A 15428-nucleotide genomic window follows, 5' to 3' on the forward strand; every position below is an offset into this window, starting at 1 on the left:
AATTCTTAGAAATTCCTATATATTCTCCTAGATTATTATATATTTAGATACACATATTAGATAATAATCTCCCCTCAATTGTTCACAATCAACTATAAATATTATTGTTTGAGCTAATGCTCATTTTTGTATACTCAATTAATTGATAAGGGATTTTAGTCAATCGGAACATTCCTAATAATTTTTTTTCCCAAGTGGGAACATTGTTAGTATAAAATCTTTTGAAGAACTTTTCAACACTTAAAAGTAGATCAAGTGCCCAAAGCAACATGATAGTTTGACAAGGTTGAAGTCTTATCTTCATTAAGTTTAGTAATCTTTCTTCTCTCTTTCGGTTTTTATTTACATCTTCGTAGAGAGTGTGAGCTTTCGTTTGTTAAGAGTTTCATGCCAATAGAAGGCATCTTGAAACACTTGAATTGTGTCACAATTATTCGCAAGAGTCATGATGGAAGCTCACTTAGGATGACCTTGATAGGTTAATGGTTTCTTGATATAAAAGCATTTTCATTCATGTTTTTATATGTGCATATGAATTATTGCTTCAGCTCTCACAATTACAATTAGAACACATAAGCATTAAATTCTTACAAAATCTATTCCTAAATCTTTGCAAGGTCAACTTCCATAATTATTCAAACAAGTTAGCCAATTGAAACTTGAAATAGTAAGGTGAATAAAACGATTTTAATATACATTTTTATCTCCATGTGTGATGTGATAAAGTATTTAAAAAAATATTCAAGAGGAATTAAGGATATATTTTAAGATAAACTTCTATGTTTAATATTTAAAAAATTACAAAATTTGAGTTATTTAGTATACAATTTAATTATAAATATACTTTTAGGACTGTCAATTTTACCTTTTCAACCCGTAGGAGGACTCCGAAAACGCGTACGCTGTGCCTGCTCGTCGTCCACGCCACCTCGGCTCGGGTTCATCCGAGCCATTAGCTTTGGTCGACGAGCCACCTGACAGCTGGAGACAGTCTGTCTACAACCAGTCGCCAACAAACCCCACCCTTCTCTTTCTCCCTCATCAGCTCTGCAGCTCCCACCTCAGGTCTGCTGTGCCCGTCGTGCTCCTCCTCTCTCTCTCTCTCCCTCTCTCCGACGGTTCCCTCCTCTAGGGTTTGCTTAGCCTCCCTCGATCCCGTCTGCTGCTAACCGGATCAGCCTTCTCAGCAACACGAGCTCTATCTGGAACCCCTTCCTTCGACGGGCTTGCCCTCCGGGTTTACGGATGTTCCTGCGCTTGGACTCGCCTTCGATCTCACTGCAGATTGGTCGTTTTTCTCTTAATAACGCAGTTAGTAACTTTTACCTTTTCTATTTATGTACGCTGCGTGATTTAGATGTTGTACCTGTCATCTCAGTTTGAATCTACATCCGGAAGTCGTTTATTCGCTTCGGATCTCCCTCCTTTAGAGTTAAGGGATTTCCCGTTGAAGTCGATCGGCTATTTAAAAGTCCTCAATTTGTGATTTTGTTGATACTGCAATACCGCAATTTGCTGAATATTTACTCTCAATTTACGAGTTCGTGATGCAGCGTGGAGAGATAGTTGAAAGGTGTACGCATGAAAGAGTTTCGTTACTCGATAAAGAATATATTGATAGCTGCTTGATGTTGGATGAGATTCAATTTGGTTGATGATTACCCTGTTTTAGCTTTCATTTATTTTTCTTGTTAAATTAATCATCTATGTATATGATTATATGTGATGTGGATACAACTTGATTATTTGGATAATCTCATCATCTAGTAGTGCGGTTTGTCATAATGTTAGAGTTGCATAATGAAGGCTGTCAAGAGCTTGTTTAAAGGGTGGGGGCTTACTGAGCATCTTCATACTGCTGTCATGGTATAATTGCAGTCAACTTTTAGATGTTGTTGCATTCACTTGTCCTTGTGAGACTGAACACCTGGAGAAGCATATCTTCTAGCAATTCTTTTAGTGTTTGAATTTTTGTTCTTTAATGCATTGGGTATTGAATTATTGATATAACTGGCATTTTTTTTGTTACATATCCTTAATTATATCAACTTTCTTGGCATTCTACTTATCTAGAAGCTTAAACTTTTTTAGGTGTCTTCACCCTAGAAATGCATGTGCTGGATTGACTATTGGACTCCTCTAAGTTGTTAATATGGCAAGTTGCAATTATTTAGAAACCATTTATGTGCTATGGACATTCCTGTCCTTTTCGAGCTATATTTTCATGGTGAAGTTTCTAGATGAACTGAAGCTATTCTACAATAGACCTTAGATCAGTTTTGGTTATCTTGCAGACAGTGTGAATCAGTTATTGGCTTAGTTCAGCATAAATCAGTGTGTTGGATCTTTGCTGAAGCATCTCGATGCATTTACCTTGGGCTCTTAGGTCTTGATGCTGCAAGAGAGCATGCTTGGAATTTGTTCTTCGTGTGATGCCCCTGACCAGATCCAGTACTGATGCATTTGGTGTGTTGACCATTGCCCTTGTCATTCTGTTTGATGTGTTGGCTATTCTATGCATATACCAAATTATCTATTTACGCATATGGATCCGGCGACAATATTATATCCGGCAAAGTTTTTTTAATGGGCCCTGGGTCACAAGGATTTTTCTAGTTTTAGTTGCAATTTGGTGGAGCTTAAGTGAAGTTGCTAGGCTAAGTTTTCTGAAAGGAAGGCTCATATCCACCTTAACATGGCAGAGAAGTGTGTGCAGGATCTATATCCTCTTCAATCTCGGGTTTTCAGAGCCTTCTGTCTTTCTCACACTCGTGTTCCTTCTACGGGCCTCCTTGCAGAAGAGAGATTCGGGCACTCTAAGCCAAGGATGGAACAAAAAAACCATTGGTCATATCATTCTTTACTGCCTTCCAATTTTTGTCCTGCAACTTATCCTGAATTTCGCTGGACCCAGGCTTTTCAACGAGTCCAAGAGTAGTGGAAGGTTAAGGAAGGACAACTACTTCACAAAAACTAGTGTTCTGGTTGGAGATGATTATGTATGCACTTATCCTCTTTTTAGCACTATTGCTCTAGGGCTTTTTCATGCAGCTCTGATTAGCTACGTTGTCTGCATTGGAATTCGTGTGTACATATCAGTGATCAACAAACAGCTGCTTCGAAGGCTCTATTGGTTGGTGCCTTCAATTATTATTTCTCTTCCCGTGAGGGTGCTCCTCCTTGGATTCTCTGTCATACCTGAACCCAGCGACATGGCATATGAACTGATTGTCTTCTTGGCCTTCTTGATCATGCTGTTTTGTGCAGTGATTGGCATCATTATATTGGTCTACTTGCCGGTGGCAGATTCTATGGCCCTCGGAAACCTAGAGGAGAGACAGATGTTAGAAGTACCATACGATGATTATTACAATGACAGTGCGTCACTCGTGGCTAACCAGAGCTGCCGAGACACCAGGAGGAGCTCTGATGTTTCTACCAAGCCCGGATCAGTATCCTTCAGGACAATGATCAAGGATGACCTTCCTGGTCCAGATGGCTTTGATGATATGAGCTTGTCGTTTCCAGCTTCTCTTCATATTGGTTCACCCTCCGGTTCTTCGCCAACACCAGCTAGGCCCATGCTCCCTCTCAAAGAAATTCCTAGATACTAGGAAGAAATTTTTCTGCCATTGTACATTTATCTTCCATGGGGTAACGATTAAAAGCAGTTGTAGGTTGATCGAATTTTCTAATTTTGAATGCTATCTGCTAGCTTTGCAATGATTTTGCAGGAACATTTATCAGCTGAGCTCATCGGTCCAAATATGAAGCTATGATAATTTCTAATTCGTTTCAAACTTTCATGTTATATTGCTATCAGGTAGCTGTTGAAAGGGAACAGAGTTCAACAAGAGTGCATCAGTCAAACAAATAACCTCTGATGATTATTGTTGAATTCTTATTCATAAATGCCCTTCATATTTTTATTATTTTTTATTTTTGAAGCCTTCTTTTGAGATGATTATGTTTAATCCTAAATACCCTTCATTGTATTAGTAGTACGTTTGGCTAGGGTATTCGTTTATTAGGCAGAAGAATGGATTGTTTTCGTAAGCAAACAATTCTAGATAGTGGTCGAGGATAATGAAATTCTCGACTTAAGTTTTACTATTATGAAATATTCTTAAAAGCTTTTTTTATTTTTTCCATAACGTGTTCCTTTATGTATTAAGTTTTTCTGATTTTCTATTTTATTTGAAGTTCGTTTGAAAGGGTGTTAATGCAGTTATCCTTGGTCGATCTTAAAAAAAAATGATAATCCCAGTAGCCACATCTCTGGGGGTGGTCGGCCTGGTCCCACGGAAGTTTCCTACCGACCACCAGGGTAAATCGGGAAGCGCATACGGTGGCCAATCCAGATGCCCAGCATCCTTTGATTGCGTTCTCCATTTGGAGGAAAATTCTTGCAAATACGCCGTAGCTGAGTATCCTTGGTCGATCTTAGCTTCATGATGTCTTTGCTACTCATGAGTCGTAATGGATGAGAAAATACCTACTCTTTCAAGCACAATAGCAAGACAATCAAGATGTACCCAATCAAACCTAACAAACCATACCCCAAATCTAACCTGCCCACTAAAGTGACCCAACCCTTGAGACAACCCTACCATCTTTTCACACAATGAACATTTGCAAAGAAAAGGAAAATGATACCATTAATAACTTACGACATCAAATCGCACCAAGAATTAATTTGATCTCGAGATCTCAATTGTCTAGGCTACCATTTGTGTTGACGTTGCTTACAACAACTCGATAAACCAATCTATCGATCATGATACATTCAAACGAGCTATGAGAGGAGCTGGTCTTTGTGTTGTTGCAAAGTCCTTTTTGTCCTAGTAACAAACGAAGCAACATGAAGCCCTTGACACCATTGCGGACCAAGAAACCACTTAGGTCGACATCACAAAAGTACTGATTATCATGCATAAAATAAGCACTCTCATTATCTTATCGTAGGGCATCACAAAAAACTTCATCATCATTGCCTAACCATGAAAGAAAGCACAACATATATGCATTCCATAGTACGAGGTGAAATATTCTATGATTTCTCAGCCCGAATGGGCTACAGCCATCAAAACTGATCTTTAGACTAAAAGATCATGCTGAGTATCATCACCAACACAGCGTAGCAGAAAAATACTCAAAAGAATAAATAAGAAGATCAAATTTTAATATAATATCTTTTTGATGTTATAATTTTGCCTCCATAAACATAGCTGAGTTAGTACTTAGACAGTAGATTAACACAAAAGAACAAGAATCGAATCCCCGAAGGAATAATATATATAATCTCTTAAAGAATAAAATTTCTTTAATCTGAAAAAATCACATCTAAATTATTTAAAAAATCATATGCTAAATAGTAGCATATTAATAATGCAAATGTTCTAGATTCTATTACAAGATCTCCCTTTGATTTGTTTGCGTGGATCTTGTTCCTCTTTCACACAAATAGCTTGCTGCTTTAGTGCATTGGCATCAGCCGTACCATGAGAGTACTTCTTTCTTTCTCTCTCTCTATCTCTCTCTCAACCTCTCCTCGAATTAATAAACTATGTGAGGAAATGGAATCCCTCTTAGCTTCCTCGTCATCCCTGAGCTTTTGGCTTTGTTCTAGGAGACAATTAATTACATTCCACTTGTGAGCCTTTTCCTCCAACTTTGAACACAAGTACCCGACAGTGACAAATCCAAGAATTTCTTCCAGTGGAGCTTAAAAGTATTGCAGAACGTACTAAGCTTTGGCCATGGTTTTAATGATGAAACTGAGATTCCGACTGGCCCGTCGAGATCGATCGACGATAATTGATGATTTCCTAGATAGATAAACGAACTACAGCTTAAATTAATTAAAGTTTAAGAATCGCTCTAAGTGCTCGGTCTGTGCGATCAGATCAAATCAGATGGAAAATTTATTTTGGACGTCCTTATCCAAGATCTCCATCCACCAAAATCGAAGAGGGAAGAAATGAGTCCTCGGGATATAGTTGAGTTGATTACGATAAAGCAAAGTTGCTGAAATGGATAAGGGTCAAATCTCGATGAAACCAAAGAAACGTCCTCCTCCGTCGTGACCAATTACAACTTCCTGATTTACCTTTACATAGATGGTCGTGAAGCAGATCGTGTGAGACCGCTGAGGTGACAGATTCCACTTTTACGAAGAGGATGGAAGAAATGAAAGTAACTTCCTGACCAAGTCAAAAACCGACTGATCTGAAAACCAATCAACTTGACCTGATTCGGCCCCCAGCAGACAAGACCCTTTGACATCCGATAATAACATGGGCGGTGCGTGGGTTGGCATCCGTGGATCATATGATATACGATATGATGTGATGGAGTACTACGATGTGCGATTAATACAGTATGGTATCTCACAGTTTAAGGTAATTAGAAGGAGATATTTCATGTACCATAGATGCAACGTGTCATCTCTATTGCAATTATACGAAAGGAGCCGTTCTCGCAAGTAGAGATATGCATATGTGCACACTTACATTTATATACGCTCATCTACTATTATTCTTTGAGATTTCTTTCTACTGATATCTAATTTGAGGGAATACATGACTGAGTCAGAGCATCTCTAATCTCCATTTTAATTCTTTTTTTTTCTCTTAAATTTGCTCTAGATATTCTGAGTTTTTAGAAACTCCACCATCATAGAAATAAGTACTGTTCGATGACTCATTTTGCGACGATCTCACACGGGAGCAAGGACGATTAATTAACTTCAGCTGGTATTATATTAATGCTGCTTCTGCGAGAAGACTGATGGCTAAGAAGAAATTAAAATATTAGCTAATTAAAAGGAGGACTAATCAATGATCGTAGGTTTGATTAAACACCACCAAGATATATGAGTTTCTTATCAAAAGGATTCGTCCCCGGAACAATGATGCCGCAGTAGGATATCCAAGTTATCACTTAGACACCCATAATTCGATCCCCAACTACGGCCTATTTATAGGAATTTTCCTCTAAATGAGGAGCGTAATCAAAGAATGCTGGGCGTCTGAGTTGGTCACTGCGTGCGCTTCCCGATTTACCCCTGGTGGTCGATGAAAAATTTTTATGGGATCAAATCGATCACCCTCCAGAGATAGTCAATAAAACTAATTGAGATTATCTTTTTTTTTTCCTTATCAAAAGGATTCGAGGAAGGATTCCTTCCATCACATGTATTAATTTATAGTTTTCAGCATCTTAATTATTCGACGTGCATGAGTCTCGTGCTCTTGTTGAAAGCACAAACAAATTTGTCCTTTTTATTGGAGTCCGAAAGGATCTTCATTTTTTGATTTATTATCAAAAAGATATTTTATTCCACATTAATATATTTTTATTATCAAAATTATCTTTATTTTTGATATTATTCTATCAACTACACATTCATAATTGTTATAATATAAATAATATTAAAAATATAAATAAAAAAATGAATAAAAGAAAGAGATTCTATAAGATTTTAATCCCATCTTAAAAATTTTATAATTAAATGATTAAGTTATATTATTGCACAAATATATAATTAAATATGTCACGAAATTGATAAAGGACAGTCAATGCAATAATTTGTTAATATTCTTAACATTTAGGACTCTAAATGATCTAAATATTCCTGAAAAGTTTAATATTTAATTTAATAAAAATTTATTTATATTTAGTTAATATTTATAAGATTAAATAAATAAATTATACATTCAATTCATTAATATTAATGAATAAAAAATATGAATTATATGTAAATAAAATTTATAAATAAAATTTATAAATTATTTTTATCAATAAATTTTTTATTAAATATGTAAATAAATAAATAAATTTATAATATTAAATTATCTGATCAATCAAATAAATTTTAAAATATAAAAAATTTAAACAACTAAAATGGCTTAAATTAAATAAAACTCGGCTGGGCTTCTGCCCTACCAACATTGCGAGAGGGGTATAAAAGGGCAGCCCTGCGTTCATGGAGGCCATCGTTCGTGGAAATCTGCGACCAAAGCAGAGACGGAGCAGAGCGGAGCTCGGCAGTGCAGCAGCAACCTCGAAGCTAGTTCAAACTAGTGGCTGCAGGTTGGTTGTGTGCCAGAGATGGTGCGAGGCAAGGTGCAGCTCAAGCTCATCGAGAACCCGGTCCACCGGAAGGTGACCTTTAGCAAGCGTCGAGCGGGGCTGCTGAAGAAGGCCCGCGAGCTGTCGGTGATGTGCGACGCTGATGTCGGCATCATGGTCTTCTCCGCCCATGGCAAGCTCTATGAACTGGCCACAAATGGGTGCGTACGTTCATATCCTACCACTTTCTTATGGTTTAGGATCCCCCCATAGATCTTTTCTTAGTTGATGAGGTATTTGGAATTGGTTGGCCTATATATCTTGCAAGGACAATGGAGGGCTTAATCGAGAGGTACAAGATGACATCTCAAGAAGCTCAAAACTATATGAGTGTCGCCATGGATCAACCTCAGGTTTGGTTCACTGTTTCTGTCTCTTTCTGATCAGTAGCTGATCGAACAAGATCTTAGCTAGAGATGCTTATATATATATCTTCCTTTGATATATGCTTATCTTCCTTGAATCTCGATTAGTATAAATAAGATATAAAATCTCCGATATCATTTGCTTTTATATATTAATTCCCACTAATCTTCTTGGAATACCTCAAAATTAAAGTTACCATAATTTTGGGTTGAGTAATTCCTACAAATTATTGCAAGTCCATAAAATTTTCAAGCCAAAGGGAGATTTTCTTGGTTCAAAAATATGCATGAGTGTGATCCATTCCTTGATCCGCTCTCTTGTTGATGCTCTAGAATCTTGTTTACATTTCTAGCATGCATTTTAGGGCATTCTCAATTTAAAAGCATCTAGATACTTTATAAATACTTTCTAGATACATAATGTACGTACATCGTTAGATCAAACACATCTTAACTATTCATTTGGGAGGATACTTATAAATAACTCATTTTTTTTCATTTGTTATCATTCTCAGAGATCTCTTTAACTCTCTCAAGCCCTCTTAACTTCTCTAGTGTGCGTCTCTAATAAGCTAGGTTTACTTAGCAACTTTGTAAGAAAAAATAACATATCACTAAAAATGAATTCCTTTGTCCAGTTTTTATTGTATCTCATATATATCATTGCAAATTATTTCTCTCATTATTTACCACTGTTTCAAATTTAATAGGATTCTGAACGAGAGATTTCCAGGCTAAAGGAAGAGATCAATGTTCTGCAAAAGAGCTTGAGGTATAACACATTTATTCCCTGACTTAAGTGTTGAAGCACAGGTATACATACAGTTCTATTATAACAAAAAGTATTCCTATTGAAAATGAAATTTCTCTATGATTGTACTAAATAAATCCTAAAAAAAAACACAAAATTGTGAGGATTGCACAGCAGTTGAACCTATATATGTTTTGGTTATAATCAATATTTATTATGACTGTGGTATGCATGAAGGCACATGTTTGGAGAAGGAAGCTCTGGTCATGAGCAGATGAGCCTTGATGAACTGTACATATTAGAAAGGCACGTTGGGATCTGGATGGACCACATCAGGACCATGAAGGTCAAAAAAGTTCCAAATTTAATCCTACACTAACTACTTTTTCATGTGCAATTTTTCTGAGGTTTTCGATATCTCTCTCCCGCTTTTTGACTCCAGATGCAAATCATACTCCAAGAGATTGAATCCCTGAAGAGCAAGGTAACTCTTTCGTATCTTCAAACACGATCTGTCTGAAAATTTTCATTGTTTCAATCCATTGTGCAGGAGGGCATGCTGAAAGCCACCAATGAGTTCCTTCAAGAGAAGGTCTAAGAGTCTCTATTGTTCTTCAGAACCAAATATTATTTGGCATCGACTTCTTTCATTGTTTATTGACTTTGTTGCAGATTGTGGAGAAACAGGGGGCTTATGATGCAGCCTCAGTGATGGTCCAACCCGAAGGGCACTTTGAGATGTCTCCAACTGCAGTTGCTGAGAACATTAATGCTTACCCACTGACTGAACAGGACCAGCTTTACAATTTTTGGGGCCCTGAAACAGGCTTCTCCTTCTGAATGGTAATGTAATAAGGATAGTTGAGGGGCTTAAATTAATATTTCTCTGGTGTATATGTGTGAGGGTTGAGGGCTGTATTGAATAATGTGCTTCAACATCCATGTATTTATGCTGTGTCTGTTGGAGAGTTTTTTTCATCTCTTTTCATTTCTTTTCAAGAAAAAGACCCTACACTGTTCTTGCTCATTAAGGAGGGGGAGGGTTCAGTTTGAGTAGACATGATAAGGTTTCTGAAACAAAACAGCTCAAGAGATTCAAGTTCCTTGACAATTTTAAAAACTAAGCCAACCTGATGATACCTTCAGAGACCATGTTTCAGAAGGTTCAGATACTTAATCACTCAAAGGCATAGAAGTTTTACTGAATCCTAACAAGAGAGGTTAGACTGTATCAATGATCTGTTTTGGAATTAATCGCCTATGTATCAGAACTTATGAAAAGAATGATGGCTACGTGATAAACTTGCAAAGTGAATGTCTTCATCTGTTTTCTATATTGTCAAGCCAACTAAACAAACTCTTCACAGTTTGTTAGATTAAATATCCATGAACGCCATGAAAACAATTGCTTTATTGATGATAAATGTGTCGCTTTATTGAGAAAATGTAAATGGCAAATTGCTCAACATCAGAATTGCAGAATTCACTTGAAGCAAAATATTACTGACACTAACCTTAAAAATGAAGTGACCAATTGACTTGTTGGTCAAATCCAAACCTACTGTTTCAGTCAAGAACCAGGCCCTATCGGAGGGCCACGTCCAGGTCCTGCTAATGGTGCAGCAGCAATCCCCCTCTGGTTGAGCAAACACCTGAACTGAGCCAATCTCCCTGTAACTTGTGTTGGATCACTGGCTAGTTTCTCAATAGGAGTCCATAGTCGTTCTTCACACAATTCACAAAACAAAGTTCAGAGTCCTTTGATGAACCAAATGAGCATACATGTAGAATATCGACAAGGTAAAACATTAGTTGCCGATTCAGGTTGCAGGTAGGTTTCTGTACACAAAAGCTAAAAGAAACCCATAGAGAATTTGGGTGAACAAAATACTAAAATTTATTTCAACACTTAACCTGCAGCAGCTGCAGCCCGTGGCCAAATGGTATGCTCGATATCGGATGCATCAATATGTTCTCCCCACATGCACACCTCACCACCTAACTCGTTTTTGTTGTTCAGGGATAATAATGTTTGTGAATGGTTCATTCATGTAGACCCCCTCCCATGTAGAATCTAAGTGATCCAAATACCACTTGTCCTGGTTGCTGATGATGCATCTAAGTCCCATAGCGACCACCTTCTCTGCGACTCCACCACCGAGCCTATAAACAGTTTAAAGAAATTACAATGTAGATCATACACCATCACTAAAGTCATCAGTCAAACTAGAAAAGCAAATTAACATTTTCTTTGAGATAGTGAGAATTCATTTCATAATAGCTGAACTCTGCACCTTTTCTTCAAAGAATCCTCCAAAGGTCACTAGAAATATTGAATTATGAGCACATTGAAACTAAAGTTATGAATGATTGCCCAACATTGTTAAACCTGTCATGCCATCCAAATATGAGTGACACAATGTTTACATTGTGACAAATGTTCATTTCGAAGAAGGGCCGGTTAGACCCCAATTTATTACCTTATATTGTTTAACAAAACATTTTTTCTGAAGACAGCAGATAAAGCATTTCCGAACAGATAAACCCCAATTCATAGACCTTGACAACAATTTCATACCACCGTAGTCCTGCTAACTAACTTAGTTGGCACCTTAATGCGACAAACATTTTATTTTAGATAGTTGCTTTAGTTACAAATATGGGATAACTTACAACTATTAGAGTATGTATGTCAATATATGAATACAAACATGGCGATAAAGATTGCACAAGCATCGATTTCCAATGAGGATCATATTCCAAGAATGAAAAATGATATTTAGAACGTGTTTGTCCTGCCTAGTATCAGTTACAGAACAATTAAACTGCTTTTGTAATGTATCTCTCATTATAGTATCAGTTTGAGATGTGTACCAATTATGAACTACAGTTTTGGGGTTTAGTTGTTTCCCAAAGTTGTTGAAAGTCTCCTCCCTGTACTTGAGAAGACTAAAGGTTAGAGCACATATGTTGAAAGTCATCCTCCCTGTACTTGAGAAGACTAAAGGTTAGAGCACATATTATCCGTATCTACACCTTGGAAGACAAGGCTTCATACCAATTGATGACTTCATATCCATGCGATACAGCTATTTTTTGTGCCCGCAAAACAAAGTACTTGTAGCCATTGGATTCAGTCATCCCATGTGTATTCAACCTGTAACATAGATGTCAGCTAGGGCTTCTTTAAGTTGATCGAAAAAACAGTCCACAGTTCATATGGTAAGGAACATCTCCTGAACAAATATCTAGATTATTAAACAAACACACAAACACTTCACGTGTACTGGTCCAACCAAACATCAAGTTGTTTGTGAAAGAAAGCTTCAAGTTTTCTTTCGATGATTAACTCGACAGTTAGATTGTTTTTTACAGAGAGGGATTGAAGTATATCGACCAAACCTAACCAGTTCTTATTGTAACAGTCTTGTTCAACCATGGATGAGAGGCTGCCCTACATAACTGAAACCAGTCTTTGAGATTGCAAGAATTGAGAGTTTTAGTAGGCCTAACAATAAGTATCTTGCAATCATTATGATGATATTATGATTTTGATTTACTCTTTTTTTTCCTCAACTCTAGATGGAGCAATATGTATTGCTTGAACTAATAGTCTAATACAGCGGTTGCTTACTAAAATATATAATTGCCATTATATTTGTTGCCTTGGTAATCACACAAGCTACGCTACTGCTTGAAGAGGAACAAGATTAAGAATCAACTTGAAATCCTTGCTCAAGGACAGAGTCTGCGAGCCATGGCTCTCCGACTTGGGCATCGGCCTAACTCCTTCGTTTTCTCCGCCAAACGCCAACGCGAAACAAGCAAGGAACCCGAGCAAGAGCACAACTCCTCTTCCCCCGTTTCCCTTTTCCATCAGCATTTCGAGCGAAAAGGGGGCAATCTTTTTACCAAACAATGATGGAATTAAGGGAGCAAAACGGCAGGAATGGTTCTAAATGAGCGATTTTTGCTGCATTTCGAGCAACGCGAATGGCAAGGACGGATTTTTAAAGCCGGAAACAGGGAGTTAGAGCCGCATTGTAACAGCAATCACAAGAACAGGAACAACAGAGGAGGAGCTGAGGGATCAGAGACGGAAAGCAATAGACGCAAGCGGAAGATGCAAAGAGCGTGAAGAGTGAACATTGCAGGAATGGAATTTTGTCGACGATGAAACGAACAAAAACCGCAGCTCATAGAAATGGCACGTGACGATGCTACCTCGGAAATAAATGTTTCATAAATATTTCATACAAACATATATAAATTTTGAGTTCGTTAATAAAAATAAATCAAAAATATCTTATAACAATCTTAAATCAAAATTACTGTATTATTATTTTGTTTAAAATTTAAAATCGAATATATAGATTTATTAATTTAGGACGTAATCCAATTAAAGTAACTTCGCCGGAGTTGCCACCAGCACGAGCGGCTCCTTCTTCCTCACGACGATCCCAAACACCTCGCTCATGTCCATGTCCTCCCTTCTCACTCCCGCCGGCAACGCCCAGTCGAAGCCGTGTAAGAGATTGGCCAGCGTAAGCTCCACAACCGCCTCTGCCATCGGGATTCCCATACAGATCCTCCGGCCGCTGCCGAACGGTACGAGCTCGAAGTGCTGCCCCAGGTAGTCGACGGGGCTGCCCTCGAACCGCTCCGGAAGGAACTCCTCGGGATTATCCCATGTGCCGGCGTCGCGCCCGATGCTCCACACGTTGATGTAGACTCTAGTGCCAGCGGCGACGTCGTAGCCGGCGACCCTACAGCGCTGGCGGCACTCGCGGGGCAACAGCAGGGCGGCGACCGGGTGGAGCCGGAAGACCTCCTTGACGACGGCGTGCAGGTAGCTGAACCGCTCAAGGTCCCCCTCGTCGACGTGGCGTTTTCCAGCCGCCACTCGGCGGACTTCCTCCTGGGCTCTGGCTAGCGCGCGAGGAGTCCTCACTAGCTCCGCCATGGCCCATACCATTGCCTCCGCCATTGCGTCCGTCCCGCCGAACAACAAGTCCTGCCACAATTTGGGAGAAACTATAGGACGAAAAGTGATAGATTTCAAGATTATTGGCGTAAAATCTATTTTCTAATGGGTTTTAAGCTGCAAAATCTCTAGATCAAAATTCTTGTTGGTGGTTTTTTACCAGGAGAAGAGCTTTGACACCGTCCCTGGTCAGGCCGACTTCGTTATCACTCTTTTCCTCTCTGAGCAAGCGCACCAGAATAGTGGTAAAGGTGTCGTCGTCACCGCCGCCGGCGCCGGCGCTTTCTCGCGCTTTAATTTCCCTATCGAACAAGCTGTCCATCTCCTTGAAGTTCTTCTCCAGCCTCCCCTGCACCCCCGTGACGGCGTTGAGCCAGCGGTGCGCCGATGGGAAGAAGTCCCCTGCGACGAACCCACCCAAAAGCTCTGCCGTCCGCGATATCATTCCTCCGATCTCGCTCCTCGAGCACTCCCCCGCCGCCGCGAACCTCTTCCCGAACACGGCCCGGCAAATGATGCAGCACGACAAACAGAGCAGACTCTCGCTTAGGTTGACCGCGCGCCCGGACGCGGCGGCGGCGGCCACGGTGCGCGTCAGGGTGCGCACCTCCTCCTGCCTCGTGCCGGCGAGGCGTTGGATCTGGCGCGGGCTGAGGAAGTGGGCGGCTGCGAGCCGGTGCGCGCGGGCCCAACGGGGGGTGTAGGGGGCGAGAGCGAGGTCGAGGCCACCGTAGGAGAGGCGGCGCCAGGTCGTGAGGTCGGCTGGTCGGGGCGGGAGCAGAATGCGAGGTCATGCGTCTTGAGTACCTCGCGGGCGAGGGCAGGGGAGGAGACGACGAGGGCGGGGACGCGGCCGAGCTGGAGGCGGAGGAGGGGACCGTAGGCAGCGGAGAGCAGATGGAGGGATCGGTGGGGGAGGGAGCCGAGCAGCTGGTGGAGGTTACCGATGACCGGGAGGCCCGGCGGGCCGGGTGCGAGGCTGAGCCTGCTGGATTCTTTGTCGGCTTTATCGCGGCGGAGGTAGAAGAGCAGCACCAACGTGAAGGAGATGAGTAGGAGTGCCGCGAAGACGAATTGGAGGCCCTGCTGGAACTCCTCTCGGGCGGCCGAAGGAGCAGCAGACATTGTCGATCACCTTCCCAATTTACTCATCTACTCCGATCATCCCTCTATTTATGGAAAATCACATAAAAGA

At 40.0% G+C, this 15428-nt stretch overlaps 2 protein-coding genes and 2 pseudogenes across 4 annotated transcripts; 2 read left to right on the top strand and 2 right to left on the bottom strand.

The window, feature by feature from the left end:
• Positions 1–1026: 1026 nt before the first annotated feature.
• Positions 1027–3751, top strand: LOC141844566 (uncharacterized). Of its 3 annotated transcripts, none has more exons than XM_074732603.1 (2): positions 1027–1311; positions 2092–3751. In XM_074732603.1, the coding sequence occupies exon 2, from the start codon at positions 2433–2435 to the stop codon at positions 3612–3614; it is 1182 nt and encodes a 393-aa protein (XP_074588704.1). In that variant the 5' UTR covers positions 1027–1311; positions 2092–2432; the 3' UTR covers positions 3615–3751. The 3 variants fall into 3 exon arrangements, with proteins under 3 accessions (XP_074588704.1, XP_074588705.1, XP_074588706.1); XM_074732604.1 differs by having other exon boundaries at positions 2295–3751; XM_074732605.1 differs by having other exon boundaries at positions 1027–1288.
• A 4361-nt stretch (positions 3752–8112) lies between these two features.
• Positions 8113–10089, top strand: LOC141843782 (MADS-box transcription factor 26-like). The gene is made up of 7 exons (XM_074731814.1): positions 8113–8294; positions 8402–8486; positions 9209–9270; positions 9487–9595; positions 9692–9733; positions 9800–9841; positions 9922–10089. Exons 1-7 carry the CDS (start codon positions 8113–8115, stop codon positions 10087–10089), a joined length of 690 nt encoding a protein of 229 aa, XP_074587915.1.
• Positions 10090–10807: 718 nt separating this feature from the next.
• LOC141843943 (beta-hexosaminidase 3-like) lies at positions 10808–13132 on the bottom strand (annotated as a pseudogene).
• Positions 13133–13532: 400 nt separating this feature from the next.
• Positions 13533–15362, bottom strand: LOC141844380 (cytochrome P450 71A9-like; annotated as a pseudogene).
• Between the last annotated feature and the right edge of the window lie 66 nt (positions 15363–15428).

This window comes from Curcuma longa, chromosome 13 (genome assembly GCF_044706935.1).
Source record: "Curcuma longa cultivar G26 ecotype Majalengka, Jawa Barat chromosome 13, ITB_CL_G26_1.1, whole genome shotgun sequence".
NCBI lineage: Eukaryota > Viridiplantae > Streptophyta > Magnoliopsida > Zingiberales > Zingiberaceae > Curcuma > Curcuma longa.

Coding starts and splice junctions, on each gene's coding strand:
- LOC141843782 (XM_074731814.1), top strand. CDS start 8,113: ATGGTGCGAGGCAAGGTGCAGCTCAAGCTCATCGAGAACCCGGTCCAC. Junction 9,271..9,486: donor GTTCTGCAAAAGAGCTTGAG/GTATAACACATT, acceptor GTATGCATGAAG/GCACATGTTTGGAGAAGGAA. Junction 9,596..9,691: donor ACCACATCAGGACCATGAAG/GTCAAAAAAGTT, acceptor TTTTGACTCCAG/ATGCAAATCATACTCCAAGA.
- LOC141844566 (XM_074732603.1), top strand. CDS start 2,433: ATGCCCCTGACCAGATCCAGTACTGATGCATTTGGTGTGTTGACCATT.